The 17,684-nt window shown below is 37.0% G+C and overlaps 1 protein-coding gene and 1 long non-coding RNA gene across 2 annotated transcripts in view; one reads left to right on the top strand and one right to left on the bottom strand.

Moving 5' to 3' along the window:
* Nucleotides 1-6,375: 6,375 nt before the first annotated feature.
* The window catches only part of COL4A1 (collagen type IV alpha 1 chain), a 142,614-nt gene continuing 131,305 nt past the window's right edge, over nucleotides 6,376-17,684 (bottom strand). The window contains exons 49-52 of the mRNA XM_026707637.2: nucleotides 15,462-15,639; nucleotides 13,599-13,713; nucleotides 9,204-9,376; nucleotides 6,376-7,558 (exon numbers count right to left, since the gene is read on the bottom strand). Of these exons, the coding sequence (XP_026563422.2) occupies nucleotides 7,477-7,558; nucleotides 9,204-9,376; nucleotides 13,599-13,713; nucleotides 15,462-15,639 (548 nt within the window). The 3' untranslated portion in view covers nucleotides 6,376-7,476. The remainder of the gene's footprint in view (nucleotides 7,559-9,203; nucleotides 9,377-13,598; nucleotides 13,714-15,461; nucleotides 15,640-17,684) is intronic.
* LOC148127891 (uncharacterized) lies at nucleotides 7,521-17,160 on the top strand. Its single transcript, XR_015740688.1, has 3 exons — nucleotides 7,521-7,610; nucleotides 14,117-14,316; nucleotides 15,965-17,160. It is a non-coding gene; the product is annotated as an uncharacterized LOC148127891 (long non-coding RNA).

Raw genomic sequence — 17,684 nt, 5'->3', positions numbered from 1 at the left:
AGATCTGGAAACATGCCTGGGACCTTCTGCCTCAAGGTTGGTGTCCAGAGGGTCTGGCTGATGACACTGATTTGATCAACCTATATTTTGAAACCAACTGAGCACAATATCAGTTGTGTTAATCTTTTGAAAAAGCTAACAAGGAAAAGTATTGGGGTTTTTTGACAACTGATTAAACAGCACAATAAAAAGCAAGATTAAATACATTACAGGTAATCCTTGACTTACAACCACAATTGAGCCCAATATTTGCATTGCTAAGTGAGAAATTTGTTAAGTGGGTTTTGCTCTATTTTACGACCTTTCTTGTTGCAGTTGTTAAGTGAATAAGTTAGCAGTTGATAAGTTAGTAACCTGATTGTTAAGTGAACGGCTTCCCCATTGACTTTGCTTGTCAGAAGGTCACAAAGGTGATCACATGACCCTTGGACACTGCAACCATCATAAATATGAGTCAGTGGCCAAGCATCTGAATTTTGATCACATGATCATAGGGATGCTGCAAAGGTAATTGTGAAAAATAGTCATTAAGTCATTTTTCACTGCCGTTGTAACTTTGGTCACTAAATGGACTGTTGTAACTCAAAGGCTACCTGTACTGACTTGTTCTCCATAATTGATTGGCAACCCTGATTGTGAATCACCCTGATATTCCCAATAATGCTTTTTGTGTACAAGAGGAATTAAAATATACTATAAATTCTCTGCGATTTCTGGCTTGAAACAGACTGTTGTTTACGTTTTAGAGTGGCCCAATTTGGACAAAAAACCAGAACATTGTTTATTGTTGTACAAGAGAACAAGTGTGAGGCCAGCATTCCTTTATCTTCTACAAACCTGCACCTGGGTTAAAAGAAGTAGATGGTTCTGATTTGTCAAGATTTATTGTTATGTCTAAATGGGGGTGGGAGGGAGGGAAAGCCCAGTTAAAGTCTGGCTGTTATATAAAAAAACTCATTTAAACTGACCAGAGTTTACCTTATTTGAATTTCACAACTAATTCTCATTTGTTTTTGGTTTATTTTAAATTAAATAAAGGTTCTTCAGAGGAGAAGGAAAAGTCCGTCCGTCCAGGGTTGCTTTCAGTTAATTTTCTTAACCACTGAATTTGTCCAAGATGAGGAATATTTGTTGCTTTGTTTTCTCTCCCCCACCTCATTTCTCTGTCTCAGAGAGCTGCATTGTCATTAGCAATAAAATTTTAAAGGGGGAAGCTTGTTGTGTAATGCCTATGACTGATTTTATAACCCCTGTAGCAAATAACCTTCTTGGGTAAATCCAAATAAAATTACAGGATAGAAAATTGTCCAAAATAGCACAAACATCTTTAATATTATTATTAACTGTGTTACATAACAGTTATTAAGCATGCTGATATAGATGTTTTGCTGTTCTCATTTTATTTTGAGGGAACGCAAAATCTTTGCCAAAATTTTTGTCATTTCTTTGTGTCTGTGTGAATTATATTATGGTATAGTATGTTAAACCATTTGCTCATTTTGAATTAGCGAAAGTGTTATTAACATGATATGATTACTTATTACAATGGGATTACAAAAAGCTTAAGTCATGCTGTAAACAATGAGCTGTTTATGTTTCTCTGTGATTGACAGGATAACAACGGTGTTCCAGCTATAGCACAAAAATGTTTTCACATGATAGGCAAGAGAGGGTTAATTTCCTTTTATGCTGCAAACAATTAGCTGTTTTTCTTGCAAAATGGATAATTAGAAATGCCTTTTTAATGATATTGTGATTTAATTGCAATTGAGGTTTATTTTTGCTTTGTTAAATATGAGAAAACATTTCCACACCTATAGATACCTTTTCAGATGCGAGAGAGATATGGGATTTAAATCCAAAGGGTTAAATGAAGTGAGTTCACAAATAAAATGAACAAAACTGTTGTTTGAAAATGTGTGTTGTACTTTAAATACAAAGATTGGTTTATAAAGTTTGCAGGAAAATTAAATGCAGTACTAATGATTAAAGAAAATAAAAGTTCTTTCAATGCAAAAGTTGTTAATGGATTGCTGGCCCAGTATGGATTGTATCTCACAAGGACTGGCAAATTTGGCTAAAATGTACTAAACTGTATCCTGTAGTGGCTGGAAATAAAAAGGTCTGTAAGCTGGCAAGACCAAGGAATGGAGATGAGAATTATATTTTGAATGCTGGTCTGTGGCAATCACAGAATCTTAAAACAGAGAAAATACTCAGCCTGAGTTACATAGTACCAAGTTAATTAACACAACTCTTATATCTGGATGGAATTGCCTGGGATAAACTTTCAGATATTCCCGCACCCCCACCCCTGCAGTTTCCATATTAGGATGTATTAAACCTCTCAGTGAACATTCAGGGGAAAAACAGCTGTTTGAATTGTCAACACACAACTGTTCAGAATATGAAAAATAATAGAAGAATGATCTTGAACGGAAAACTGGACTTAATAGATTTAACAGAGGTTTATTGGGTGAATTCCTATGACTGGAATACAGCAATTGAAAGTTATAATTTGCTTAAAAAGAACAAGAATAATGAAAATAAGATGTTGTTCTGTATGATAAAATTATTCACAACTGACCTTGACAATATTGTAGACAACTTCTTAGTTAATAAAAAGAATTGTCGTTTTGGTTTCTACAAGTTTCAATTATTTTTTTCTATGAGCATTCAATCAACCAATAATAGCAAATTGGAGACCTCTGTTGACAGCCTTTTTAATAATAAGAGACTTTGGTTCAACCTGCCAAATAGCTGCAGAAACATGGCAGCATTATTTCCAGAGTATCTTTACAATTAAATAATTAGGTAATCCAATTGTGACTTATTAAAATGCTCTTTCTAACTGGCCATCTGCATTTACAGCTGAGGTTAATGAGATTATTTCAGTTAAGACTTGGAAAAGTCCCAGAATTACTGAGGAGAACAAAGATTGGCAATCATTTTATTTACATGCATTAAGAGTTCGGCATGTTTTCTGCTGGAACTAGAACCATGCCACTGTTATGAAAAAAATGGATCCTGCCAACTCTAGATTCATCAGCCTGCTTACTACAAGTTATACACCAAATATCTCCAGCCAAAAGTACGATACGGGATTGAAAGTGCGAATGTTCTAGTTGAGGAATAGTCTGACTTTAGTGGGGGACCACCCAGCATTAGACTGCTATCTGATTCTTCACCATTTAGCTGAAAAATTCTCTTCCTACCTTAGATATTCTCTTCACAGCCTTCATTGATTTCAAATCAACTTTTGATTTGAACCTATGGGAAAAATTAAAGTGTCTCTAATACCTGTTAGATGCTATCCTTGAGAATGTCTTTCTAGAGCTATTTCCACACAGACAGTTGAGGCAGGGTGCATTTTAATCCCCTTGGTTTTCAATTTGTATATTAAATCAATAATCCAGGGCCTCTCAGTTCCTAACCATTACCTTGTTAATCTGCCCTTTGAATTAGTAAACAGTTTTACCAGCTGTTCTGCATGCACATGATGTTGTAATCATATATATTTACCAATGTGAAATGAGATGGGCACTAAAAGTTTTTATCTCTTTGTGCCTTAAAGAAAAATGTGTTATAAACCATCAGAAAAAAATGAAATTTTAGTATTTGCACAAAATAATTACGAAATTTATAAGTGGAAATTAAATGGGAACTCTGTCAAGCAGATGCATAACAAAACTATCTCAGTGTGCTTCTAGGTTCACTATCCTTCACTTTTCTTTTATAGATGGTATTGATCAGCATAGAGTTCTTCAGCTCTCCTGAGATTTTGCCATTCAAAGGGACTTTCATTTCATCTCTATAGTGTTCCATCCTTTGAAGTCAATGTCATATCCCAGCTTCTCTTGGGCATACACCGCCTTTTGTTTGTTTGTTTTACAAAACTTGATATCCCTAAATTAGCAGAGTTTAAACTTCTTAGAGCTAGTCTGGCTCCACTCCTTAGAACTCTTGTTGGAGAGTAATTAGGCTTTTGAAACACAACTAAGCAGCAAATCTGGGACATTGATCTTCAGATCAATCTAACCTACAGTTTGTGAGGTTTCCCCCTGCCCCCCCCCAATTGTTATGCACCAGTGTCCTATCTTTCTTCCAATATCGTTTTGTTTCAACAAGCCAAGTTGGATGTATTGCCTTTAGCTGTTTTGCTGGAACTTTACAAAATCTCTTCTGTCAATGCATATGGCCTTGTTGGGGGGTGGGTCTCAGGAGTATCTCAGCTACGGTATATGCTTCTCTGCTGTTCTGTTTACAGAGAATCTTGAATTTTTTTTTTTCATGCCATCCTGATGAAATGTCCAGATAGCATGGCTTACATTGCTCCTTGTATCCAGCCAGGATTCATATCTACCCACCAGGATTGCTGAATTTTTTTCAAGCTAGAAACTAGGAGACTGCAAGTTCTAGTTCCTCCTTAGGCATGAAAGCCAGCTGGATGACCTTGGGCCAGTCACTTATCTCTCAGCCCTGGAAAGGAGGCAATGGCAAACCACTTCTGAACTTCGCTAAAAAAAACATGTAGGATCTTATCCAGGCAATCTCTAAGAATCAGACACAATTGAACAGTGAGGGTGGGGGGATTTCTGATCTATGGCCATAATAAATATTTGGATTTGTCTTCTATATCCCATTTTCCCAAACTTCCCCCAGGTCCTTCCTCCAGTGATCTTCGTCTCACTCTCACCTTTACAACCCATTTAGATACAAGTTAATATAAGAACATTAAATTCCCTGAATCTTCTAGTTTAGAGGAATCTGTTTCTCTAGTTCTTCTCTTTCAGAGCCCTCTTGACATTCTATTAAAGTCTGTATAACATCTTATATAGTCTATTTTGTGTGGTGTGTGTGTGTGTGTGTAATAATTTCCCAATGAATATGAAACAATACAACAATACAAATTACGTAACAGCTAACTATCTGGTAAATCCCAAATGCAAAATATTATTTTACTTGTTCTATCAATTATTTAAATCTCGAAGGTTCTTCTCTATTTGTTCTTTATAAGATTTATACATGTTATACTGATTGCTTTTCTGTTATCTATATATCTATATATTTATCAGATATGTGCAATAGTTTTATTTTTGGAGATACTATTTCTGATTTTCTGATTATTTGATTAATAATTAGTTGATTTGATTAGTTCTTTACAAAGTATTCTTTAGTTTTATAAGATTTTATTATCATTTGAAGCATAGAAATATCCTCCCTTGTGGTTGAAATGAAAGTAGTTTAACGGAAACCTCCATTTATACCATTTTTATCATTCTTCTATCAAAAACTTGAGGGTTTTTTTTTCTTTGTAGCATGACTAAACAAATTATCTTGAAAAAGTTATACTTTAATTTGTCCTTCCAGCACAAAAATGTTTCTGCAAAATTCTGCCTCTCATCCAAGCATTTACAAATACAACTACTATATTCCTTAGTTCTTGATATCTGATTGAACCTAGGAATAAAAACACTATACTGTCCATATTTAACTGAAACTTTAAATCTGATAGATAGTCATTAAATACCACTAGTCTGGGCAGCCTAAATTTGAAAAGACAATTCTTTTGTTTGTTTATTAACTTCTTCAAGCATACCTACCAAGTCCTATTGGATAGCGTTTGTTGACACATGCAATTCAGTCTTTAATTCTTCTTTGAGTTGCTTAATTAGATTTCCTATCAAACCAATTTCAAAGTTTCATCCTGAATGATGTTTCATTTTCAGACATTCTGTTAAAGCATCCTTGTCCACTGTTGCCTTGGTTCATAGTGACCAGAATTTAACTCAGTCCAAGGCTTTAAAGATATCTGACCTGTTAGACTTAATAAGATCAGAAAAAAAAGGGAGAAGGGACAGCCCTACTACCCATTGATAGGACACTACAAAAGTCCATGGTCCATGACCATGATAGATCTGAAGGAGGCAATGCGAGACAGAACGGCAGGGAGAAGGTTGATCCATAGAGTGGCCGAGGGTTGGACGGACATGATTGAATAGCTGACAACAACAACTACAACAACAAGCAAAATTCCTTACTCCAGTTGTATCAGAGACAGTATCATCACTGCTGATATTGGTCTGTGCATGCATATTTATGTATATACATTTTTAAACATTAGTGCCCTGGCTTATTAGTTATATGCATTTCCATTCAAATGCTTGCAAGGTAATATTTGCTATATTTCCACCCAGCAGTTCTGAATAGTTTAAAAGGATATGTTAAACTTTAGCCACATGAATAATATTTAGGATAAAAACAGGAACAATTGCAAATATCAATTCTAAGATAATGGCTGCACATTTGGAATCAAAGTAACCATCGATCCACACAATCAACTTCTCAAAAATCAACAAACTATTGCTGAAAACGTTTTTATACAAATTGTTTTATTACAGATGTTTAATTTTTAAAAGGTCCACTGTGAAAGATTTAGCAAGAGGGCCTATATTTAAAAGTATTTTAATATAATTTTTATACAACCTCTTTTACATATGATTTTTTTGAATTATCAGCATATTTTTATAAAAACCCAATATAAGCATGTGAGTTTATTAACTAAAAGATTCACCAAGTCATAAGGCTGTATATATATATTAAAATCAAGTCATTCAGTGTATTAGTGCTTTAAAACCCTGAAAATATTAAATCCATAAAGAAGAAGCTGAAGGCCTGAATATTACTGTAGTAATCACATGGTGGTTGATTAGGTTTTTTTTTCCTAGCCAATTTGATCACTATTTAAGAGAATTAATAATTCTCATAGCTCCTCTGAGAGTGGATACAAAGAAAAATATATTATAATTAAAGATTGTTCAATGCTTCATTTGCAGAATGGCTAATATATAAATATTCAACACGAATCGGTTTGCGCACACACTGGTCCATCCTGAATTCCCTAAGAAGGCAGACTAGAAAGGGCCACTTAGTACCACAGAGCAGAAACCTTCAACCCCTCAGCAAGAACTCTGCTTTCTTCAATCCAGTTCTTTGAATGCAATGCAAGAGGAAACATTGGCATGTTGCTGTATCATATTGCTCTTCAACAATATTTTGGGTCCAGAAATCCTGTGTCTGTGGGGTAATTTGTCTAACAATTATCCTAACTATGATAGAACCCCACATATATATCTATAAAGCCATACATATGGAAAAAAGGGAGTTGTGGCAGAACTGGATTCTTCTCTTTTTCCTGCCACTTGCGAATTTAGAGCCAGGTTTCAGTGCATCACATTGACATACAAAAATCAGGTTTCTTCAAGAGTGCCATTTGAAGCATTGTCTCCACTGTATCTTTATCCTCTTCAGCAAACAAAAGCCAAAAAAGTAGAGAATCCAGTCAGGCAGATTCCTGTATGGCACTTGATGGTTTTATACCTGGTAACAATGAGGTACATAGGAATATATGCCTAAGCTTCACTGCTGTTAACAAAATAGCACCATATTGTGAAATTGGGTACAATAGGGCAGTCATTATGTTCTTTTCATACAAACTTGGCAGCGGCTAATATTTGAGTGCAGTTCTCCGGCCTTCAGTGTGGAAGATGAAGGTTTCCTGAAAATTGAAAACAAAAATCACTATCAGTGAGGAAAAGGCCAAAGGCAAGGTGAGATTTGTTGCTGCAGCCCTGTGATCATTTCCACACTCTCTTTTTCCATGGGCCAGTTGCTTGGAGCTGAGAAGAATTGAAGTCAAAACCACTAGGAGACTGTGTGATTGCTTACTTTTGCCTTTGAGTGCATAATGCTCCTAATTTTGGAGAATCTTTGGGTTGTGCTGAGTTTGGCAGACTGAGGCTACAATTCTATATCCAGCTACCATTGAGTTTCGCATTTATTTACAGGTAATTCTCAGATTATCACAGCATTAAGTACTGGGATTGCTCTCTCTAAGCGATGTAGTCATAAAGTGTGACACCACATGCCTGCATCATTTAGCAACAAAAAACCAGTACTGCCAGTTGTTTTCATAACCACAAAACACATGGATCAAGTGAGAAGCAGTGGGGATGCCGCAGGGGAGTGGGGGAGGACTTGGGAGGGCCAGCCAAGTCATACGTGAGTTGAGGGAGGCCAGGGGAGACTTGGGGAGGCCTGGTGCAAACCACACGTAAGCACAGGAAGGGCAAGGGTGGATGGCATGGCATATGTGAGTGCAGGAAGAGTGGGGTGGATGATAAGGCATGCACACAAAAAGGTCAGAGTATGGATGACATGATGCAATTGTAGGAAGGCCGGGTATGGATGGGAGAGTGCAAATGCAGGAATACTGGTGTGTAAAGGCCAAGTGTTGAGTGTAATTGGACAATGCAGTACAAGTGCAGGTATGCTAGACTGATTTGTGACATTTTCTGCCGGCTTCCTCATTGAACTTACATGTGGGAAGCTGACAGGGGAGGTTATATATGATGTTCATATATGCTGCAGTACGCTACAACCATTTTAAATGCAAGCTGATGCTACTGTAAGTGTCCAAATCCGAATTACGCGATCATAGGGATACTGCAATGGTCAGAATTTAGAATTGGTCATAAGTGCTGCTTGTTCAGCATTGTCATCACTTCAAACGTGCACTGAATGAATGGCTGGTAAGAGAGGACTCCTTGTAATTAACTTGATTTATACGATTGTTCATACCACTAAAGTGACTGAGAGGCATGACTGATTTTCCAAGTTGATATAAAGAAGTTGGGATTATTAGAAGGGTCAAATCAAATGAGCTTTGTTCCTTAACCAGATGGAAAGCAAAATCCCAAGTTATAGGAACTGCCTACAAACATAGTGGCCTGATATTTTGTTGGCAGAAATTACAGCGTCAACTCGCTCACATTAGCTCCTATACTCTGTATATTCCTGGTAAGCAAGTGAAACAGTAGCCACATGAAGCCTGGAACAGAAAATATGTCCCAAAACAAACAGCAGAAAAGATTGAGGAGACATTCTTTTACAGAGCAGATCTCCTATTAGTAGAACATTGGCTACAACGCTCAAAACCACTCTTGATTGTTCAACTTAAAATTGGCCATTAGCCACTGTAATACTGGGACAGGTAAAATCATAAGGAAACAAACAAATAACAATAGATAAAACTTGCAAAGCAGCTTACTTTATTACAGCTAGTCATAGTCATGTTTATTATGGAACATAGGTAAACACATCCCCTATCTTAGAGCGGCTAACAAAAGAAGCTTCCAACTTACTTGAACATTTCATTCCTCTCAATCGTGGCAAGCCAGAAGCTGTAGGCATTGGCGTAATAATTGCAGGTGCCTTTTCCATGGCATTCAACAAAGGGTGCACTGCGGAACTCTTCAAGGCAGGAGCCCGGAGAGGCCAGTGCTTGCCCGGAACCTTCTGCCCCTGCACTGGTGTGCTATCAAGAGATATGGAGCACATTAAATTACACGGCCAAATGCTCTTTTTGCACATAATTTTAAAGGCGTTCTAGTAAATATTTGTAGGCTATAATTTCATGGCTGTGAACAGAATCTGAAGTGCACTGATTTGTATCAATGTAAATTGAAATAGGTTGCAAAATCAAAAATATTTAATTTTTTAAAATGTAATTTAAATATTGAGTACTGAAAAATAACCTTTAGTCTGATGTTAAGCCATGATTTATATATTCAAAATGAAGAGCTGTTATATTTAACTTAATCCCACCCCTTAAAATCCTGTTTAGGTTACCTTAAACAGGAGCGAGCATGTAATTGTAGTGGACTCCAAATGAAGTTAGTAAAATGTGATCACAAAACATCAATTAATTTCACTTTACACAAAATTAATCCAGAAAAACATGAGATGGTCCTTAGGCACAAATATTGTACAGTTGTACTGTTTTTCATAATACAGCAGTATTGTACATAATACATATAGTTGTTTTCTGGAATATTTTATTGTCTTGGCTCTGAGATCTATGAATTTGAGGAACTGAAATACAGTGCATGATAAAGTTAAGAAAGAAATATTTTGCTGAAGAAGACAAGGATCTTGTCAAGATCTCATAGGAAAATGTCATAAAATCAATTGGTTATACCAACCCTTTTTTCTTGTATATCTTTCTAAGATTATATTGAATTGATGGATGTTTGATTCTCAATACTAGTCTAGTTCAGTTTCTGAACTTCAGTAACTTTAAGCTACATGGAGCTCAACTCCATGCATCTTACCATGATGGTTGGGAAATTCTGGGAGTTGAAGTCCACACATGTTGAAGTTCCTGAGGTTCAGAAATACTGATTCAAAGACATAGTTTTTGTCATAATGAAGAGCGTATTACTGAAAAATACAGTGATTGCTGTTTTTTCTGCTGTCACTTGTAATACTGACACCAAATGTTTAAACTCAATTCTGAGAAACTCACTTGTATGTCTGTAGAAACAAGCATGGAAGAAACTTGTAGGATATATTAAAATTAAATCCAGATATAGTATGAAAAGAATATACATGACCAACAACTTGCTAAAATTGAAGCAATACTTTACTGAAGCAAAATTCATAAAGTAGTGGCAAGCTGCTGAAGTTAAAATAACTTTTGACTGGACATGTTTATTAAATTTTAGGAAAAAAAATATGGGGGAAGGAGGAAAAATGTGGCTGGTGTTTAAGCATTATCTGTCCCAGATATAATTTTAGATGGAATATAAACAAATGATATCCAGCTATTTTAAATATTGTCTTGCTTTCCACTGACCAAAAGAGATATACACCAAATGGGAGAAAAATAGGACAATACTTGCTGTACATTTTTATTTTTTAAGTATCCCAGAGGGCTTTTTCCAATTTGGAAATTATATCTCCTGATGTAGCAAACTGGCGGGATCTCCTTTAAAAATGTCCGCTTCTCACAGGGAGTGGATCAGTCTAACTTCCCAAACCATAATGGAAAAGCAAGACTGCTGATGGAAACATCATTATCAAGTCAAAAAGGCCTTCCAAATTTGCCATAAATCCTATCAGTTGAAGCTTTCCAAGAAGGCAACAATTTCTTCAGAACCTCTGCTGAATAACTTAAATTCTGCCATATAGCCTCCAAATTATGAGATGGAGAGGACTTGGCAGAAAATGTACAATGGATCCTTAGATTTGCTTTTCTTTCCTGACTGGGATTCTTCAGGAATCCTGAAGATTCTAATTCTAGGAGCTCTGGAAACCATAGAACACTGACATAATGGCTTTCTGATATAGGGCAAACAAATCCAGGATTGGGCTTCTTGTTAAAAGGAATGATGTTTTGGTCCTCATTTTGATTTTTATATTGTCTGACCGCTGACAACCAGTCAGCTAGATTATTGTGAGATTCCATTTTTATGGAATACAGATGTTGTGTTTTTCCATCCATGTGGGAATCTTGTAAATTGACAAAAATATCTGGAGAATTGAAGTCAAATAAAATGATATATGTTTTCATTATATATATTTGATATATTGTATGTTTTCTTGCAATGAGTGTTGTTTTCCTTGTTTAGATGAAAATATATTCTTCTATTAGAGTTATTTATCATTGCCAAAAAGTCCTCTTTACCAGAAAAACTTCATAATTTTGATCTGGAAACATCTTTTGCTAAATGTTTGTTCAAAAATCAATATTACCCTGGCATTTCAGTTCCTTTGGGGTACTAAAAAGAAAAATCTCACTTGGGACATGGGAGCATAGGTTGTTCCAACAAATTTCTGATATTTCAAAGGATGTTATGATTATGAATTCACCGCTTGGCTGGTGGGCAATTTTTTAAAAGGAGAATTGGGTGGACTTTTAAATGATATTTCTGTTTTTTATCTTGAAGATTCAGTGTTCTGAATTTGAACTCCTCCTTTAGGCTGAATGAGGGCAGTAGAGGCAAGAGTTGCTATCAAATATCTAGCACTGAACCTTTAAAAATACCATAACTTTATAACCTTGGGAGTACGATCTATTCCTATAAAATATTAATGTAACATATGAATGTTATGAAAAATACTGCCTATTCAAATTTCAACATTTGGTCAGATGATCCAGGAAAATAGACTACTAGGGACTGGGATCCCTTGAAAAGCCCATCATACTGAGAAAGCTGGAAGAGAAGAGGATCACTAGCAGCAAGATAAATGGACTCAACTACAGTGGCAATGACTGTATCTTTGGAAGACCTGAAGGGGCCAGCCTGGGGCCAGATCCTCCTGAGATCCATCTGCATGGTTGCTGAAAGTAAACACTGAGTTGATGGCACATAATGAATCATCAAAGGAGTTAGGAAACCCATGACCCAGAGACACTGCTTTAGTAACTTGCCAAGCATCTTCATTGTTTGTCATCTCAAGTCTGCTTTGTCCTGGTGAGACTTGCAGAGCCTTGCATATTTGCAACACTTCTCAGAAACCGTTATGAAGGAAAAGACAAGGCCAAGGTAATTCATGACTGTCTTCAAAAAGCTCTTTCTTCTTTTAAATCAGGGAACCTGAACTCAGTGAGGGGGAGAAGTTCCTTGCCTTCTCTTCTGTTTTAATCTTAGTTTGGCTTCTGCTGTAGGATGCTTGTGAGCCATCTTGGATTTCCTAGGAGTTGTTTTCTGCAGATACAGTGAAAGCTGAAGAAACATTATTGTTTATGTTGGTTTGAGATAAGGCTAATGTGACAAACCCTAGTGGGGAGGGAGACCGACTAAGCAAAATAAAACATTAATGGAAAAAATAACTTTGATAAGTTTTTCTTTAGGGTAATTAGTAAGGTTTATTCTTACAACTGTTCTGCTCACTAGCCTTGGGGAGTAAGAGTGGCTTCTTTATCAGATAGATCTCCCCCCCACCCCCGTTATTTCCAGTGATGTTATTCATGAATTGGAAAATACTGTCCATCAGAGTCAGAAAAATGAAAATAGTTTTGACATTAACATCTGGATTTTATATTTTCAAGTATGAGGACCAATTATAATTTGACCATCTGTATCTTCCAATAAGCTTTGAAAGCATTTGTGTTCTCTCATGTGACTTCAGAACCTAAAGCAACTTACTGTGCATATTTGCAGAATAAATCTTCCTAATTTACCCTAAAGAAAAATCCTTATCAAAGTTATTTTTTCCATTAATGTTTTATTTTGCTTAGTCGGTCTTCCTCCCCACTAGGGCTTGTCACATTAGCCTTATCTCATACCAACATAAACAGTAATGTTTCTTCAGCTGTAGCAGCAAAAAACAGCAATAAGAAAAAGAAAAAAGTCCAAGCACATTTTCAAAACTGAAATAAACATAAAAGAGCCACACAATGGTTTCTGAATTCAGATCCAGAACTTTAGAGTTTGCAAATGTCTCTCTTCTTTTTCCAGTATTCCATTAAGAACTACAATCTGGGATGGAGCAGAAATGGTTGAAATACTGGCCATAATCTTCCTCTGATTTCATAACTCCTGCCTCCCCCCTTGATTTTTAATTTTCATCCATGATTTAATTTTCTTCCCTACTGAAGAACTCTTGGAAAGAGAGATCTTGCAGTTCCTTGTAAACCCCCAGCTGAATTAAACTGAAGTATTCTTATATGAATTTAGCATTTTGTTCTTTTTTTTTAAATCAACATAGTTACTTTTGCTTTGTGATGTGAACTGGAACTCAGTGTACATTACCATTACAAAGGAGTAACCAATCCACAGAGAGTTCCAGCCTTCTGGACATGGTGGGATTTGAACTGTTTGGCTGTGGACTGCTATCACCATAGAAGGAGCCTCACACACAGCACACCTAAGAAAGGGATGACATAAGAGTTACAAGATTAGACCTTCTGACTGCTAAAAGCTCAACCTCCATCCTTACAAACAAGCAACTGCAAGCGCAGCTCTGCCAGGGTACATTCAGTCTGGCTCATCCTTTTCCAACCTAGTATCCACAGCACAGATCCATCCAGCATGAAAGCTGTATACCAGTGAGTTTACAATCTTTAATATGAAGCGTCTTGAGAAATAAACCATTGGACTACAAATAGAGGGCAGAAAAAAATATGAGCCATTTCTGTAATTGTTACTAGGAGGTGACCTCATCAAAAAAATGGAGCATCCACCAGGTATCATAAAAGAAAAAAAATCTGTAATATTTAAAAGTGAGGTCAAATTAGATCTAAATAGCTGTCCTATAAATTTCTTTAAAGAATACAATGTCATAGAAGGCTGCAGAAATGGAATGCTTACTCCTAATGGTCTAGACTACTGCAGGCAAAGGAACAACTACCTGAAATTTTTGATGGAGAAACCTTTTTCCAAAAGGAAAAAAAAAATGAAGAAAATTATCCAGAAAAGGAAGAAAACAAAGAAAGCCTCAATAAAATTTCTCATATGAAAAAAGGGCAAGGTAAAAGTTTGTTTTGCATAGACAGTTTTCAGACCAAAGGATTGTTAGCAGGGGTGGGCTTCAAAAATTTTAAGCAACGGGTTCTCTGCCCGGTTGCTGGGTGGGCATGGCCATGGAAGGGTGTGGCCTAGTCGGCCTCCTGCACCACAGTGGGGGTGGGGGGATTTTGCCCTCCCTGGGCTCTGGAGGTTTTCCTCAAGCCTCCAGGAGGACGAAAACGGCCTCCCCGGGTTCTCTGGAAGCCGGAAACGGGCCCATTTCTGGCCTTCCAGAACTTCCGGGAGGCCCATTTATTGCCCTCCCCGAGCTCTGCGCGTGCCCTGCACTTACCTGCATCCAAAACAGGCTGCGTGGGGACTACTGGGAGGTGAGGGGCAAGTTGGGTGGGGCCAGCCAGGAGTGGGATTGGGGGGGGTTCTTCGAACTGCACAGAATCTTAGCTAGGGGCTCTCCCAAACCCCTGCGAACCCCCAGCAGCGAACCCCTGACTATTAGGGCTCAAATAAATACAGTCCTCTACTTACAACCATTTGTTTAATGATCAAAGTTACAACAGCATTAAAAAGTGACATGACTGTTTTATCACACTAGCAACTACTGCACATCCTGTGGTCCCGTGATCAAAATTCTGACTCTTAGCAACTGCCATGTATTTTATGACAGTTGCTGTGTCTCAGTAATGTGATTTTTTCCCCCAACTTCTGACAAGCAAAGTCAATGGGGAAGCCAATTCAAGTTAACAAGTGTTGTTAACTTAACGACTTCAATGATTCACTTACCAACAGTGGCAAGGAAGGTCATAAAATGGGGCAAAACTCACTTAACAAGTGCATTGCTTAGCAATGGAAATTTTAGATTCGATTGTGGTCATAAGTTGAGGAGTTTTCCTTAGGAATAAAAGACAGATCTTTCTAGAGTATCGTCCTATGGAACATGTATTCAAGAGATAGAAGTCCATCGTCAACAACAACTGCAAACATTGTCCAAGAATTTGAAACCCATGGCATTTTTGTACTGTTTATTGGTGATGGTTCTAATAGAGGAAGAAATTCAAAATCTGCCAATCTGATCTTCATATTAGCTAAAGATCTGTCTTTTGGACACCTGGATCTGCCAAGAATTCCTCAGGTGACTCCAGTGCCTACCTGCTGATGAAAGGCTTGATGCTTTCTCCTGTTAGAGGAGCCATGCTCATTGGCATGGGTTCAGGGGTTGACAACCAATAAGAATAATCGTTTCTTGAAGCAAAATTGCAGACATTGTTAATATTGCAGAATAGGAAAGGCATTGTGCTGAATTTGCGTAGACAGCTTCCAGCAGAGCCTGAAAAACCAAAAGTGAAAGATTAATCCCCATCATTCCATGTCACACTGAGATATGTAGAAAGGGACAACTGTAGTGTACAGAAGGGCTGAACAGGAAATGTTCTTCCTGTAGTGGTTGTGGCACTGAATGCATCCAGGTAGTTTTCTCAAGCTGTAGCAATACAAATGGCCAAATCTACATTGTGTGAGTCTGTGTCCTGTGGATGCTTGCATAGCAGGTATCCTGTTATTGATGTGGCCTGGTATCTGCTAGGATTATTTCCTTCAACTTCATTGGAGATTCAAAGTGTAAAAAGACTTATAACTTTTTTTTTCTTCTGCAGAGTAAAAAGTGAGCAAAATCACACAAATGCCATTCCTTGCTGAACATACAAAAGCAATGACACTCATAGGGACAGAGAAGAATAAAGGAATCTGATTCCCACAAAGACAACTCAGAACTTATCAATGTTATGATACTTTCAACAAGTATGCATTGAAGCCTTAGTGGCTCCTCTATGAATATCCCAAATACAAAATTTATTTTGGAATTAGTCTAAGCAACTAAGAAGCCTTTTGCTCTGCTTATTAAGAGGCTGGTAAGTTTCAAGAATGCAGGGCTTCGGCCATCTTGAGGAAAGGGAATTAGAAGCTATTTTGCCCAGATGTATTTATTCTTTCTAAACTCATACGGCCTTTTGAAATAGAACTAGCACTGATGATGTTACCTAGTTTGGGTAATGAAACACCTGAAGGAAAACAAGCAAGCTCAGAGAGCGCCCAGGACCTTTCAAAGAGAACTAGTCTTCTCTGAACATTCAGGATAAGGAATGTTAGAAGAGAAGGGCAGAATGAAAAGTTCAGAGGGCAGTAAAATGTAGAATGAAGGATAGACTTGATCTCCGTACATTATCTGAGTAAAATGCAGATAGTCCTTGACTTACAACAGTTCATTTAGTCATTATAACCGCACTGAAAAAAGTGACTTATGACCATTTTTCAGTTAAAACCTTTGCAGCATCCCTATGATCATGTGATAAAAATTCAGAAACTCGGTAAACTGACTCATGTTTATGACTGTTGCAGTGTCCCAAGCTCATGTAATTCCCTTTGATGACCTTCTGACCAGCAAAGTCAATGGGGAAGCCACATCTGCTTAACAACAGGGTTACTAATTTATCAACTGCCGTGATTCACTTAACAACTGTGGCAAGTAAAGGTCGTAAAATTAGGCACAACTCACTTAACAAATGTCTCACTTAACAACAGAAATTTTGGGTTCAATTGTGCTCATAAGTCACGTGCTACCTGTAAACACCAAGAGTGTTAGAGGTGGAGAGAAAGTCCACATGGCCAAAAAAGAATGCTGTGTTGAGCTATAGGCACGAGTTTGAAGAGAGCGTCCATAAAGGTCCATAAAATCTAATTAAAAATAAAAATCTCTGAACCTGGCATAAAGTAGATTCAGAAACATCACTGCCCTCAAGAAACATCATTATTTCAGATAACCTGAAAAATAAACTTTGTTCAGCTTTGATAGACATAAAATATACTGTGCCTTGAACACTTTCTTTTACTACTCAAGATACTGTCAGAGCACCTGCCTGACTCTGAGGCTTCATGGTATCCCTTGTCCCACACTAGGGACTGCAAGTCACTGTCCAATTTTTCTGACCATCCGTTTGTTTTGGACTATTTCTGCATCAGCTTCCATTAACAAAAAGTCTACACAAATATTGACTTTTCCAAGCCTGAACTGTTTGTACATGTAGTTTCCCTAATACAATGTTCTTCTGTGCTATTTCTTTTTCATACATGCTTTGGGGAATAATTTTCATTGATATATACATTTTTATTCTTTATTTTATACATTATGAATTTGAAAAGCATGAAATTCACAAATATGTAAAGATTACATACAGGATTGAGTAAGTTTATAGAAATATATGAACCAGATTGATTTCTCTGTCATCTTTGTGAAACAATTGATGAACATAAAAACCTAGCATAAAATGCTGCCCCTTTTTAATGTAAGATGGATGAATATAATAGATACTCATTTTA

Source organism: Pseudonaja textilis, chromosome 1, assembly GCF_049901715.1.
Source record: "Pseudonaja textilis isolate UNSWEBS1 chromosome 1, rPseTex1.2, whole genome shotgun sequence".
NCBI lineage: Eukaryota > Metazoa > Chordata > Lepidosauria > Squamata > Elapidae > Pseudonaja > Pseudonaja textilis.
Note: the sequence above shows the minus strand (reverse complement) of the source record. Positions and strands in the feature narration are given on the sequence as shown.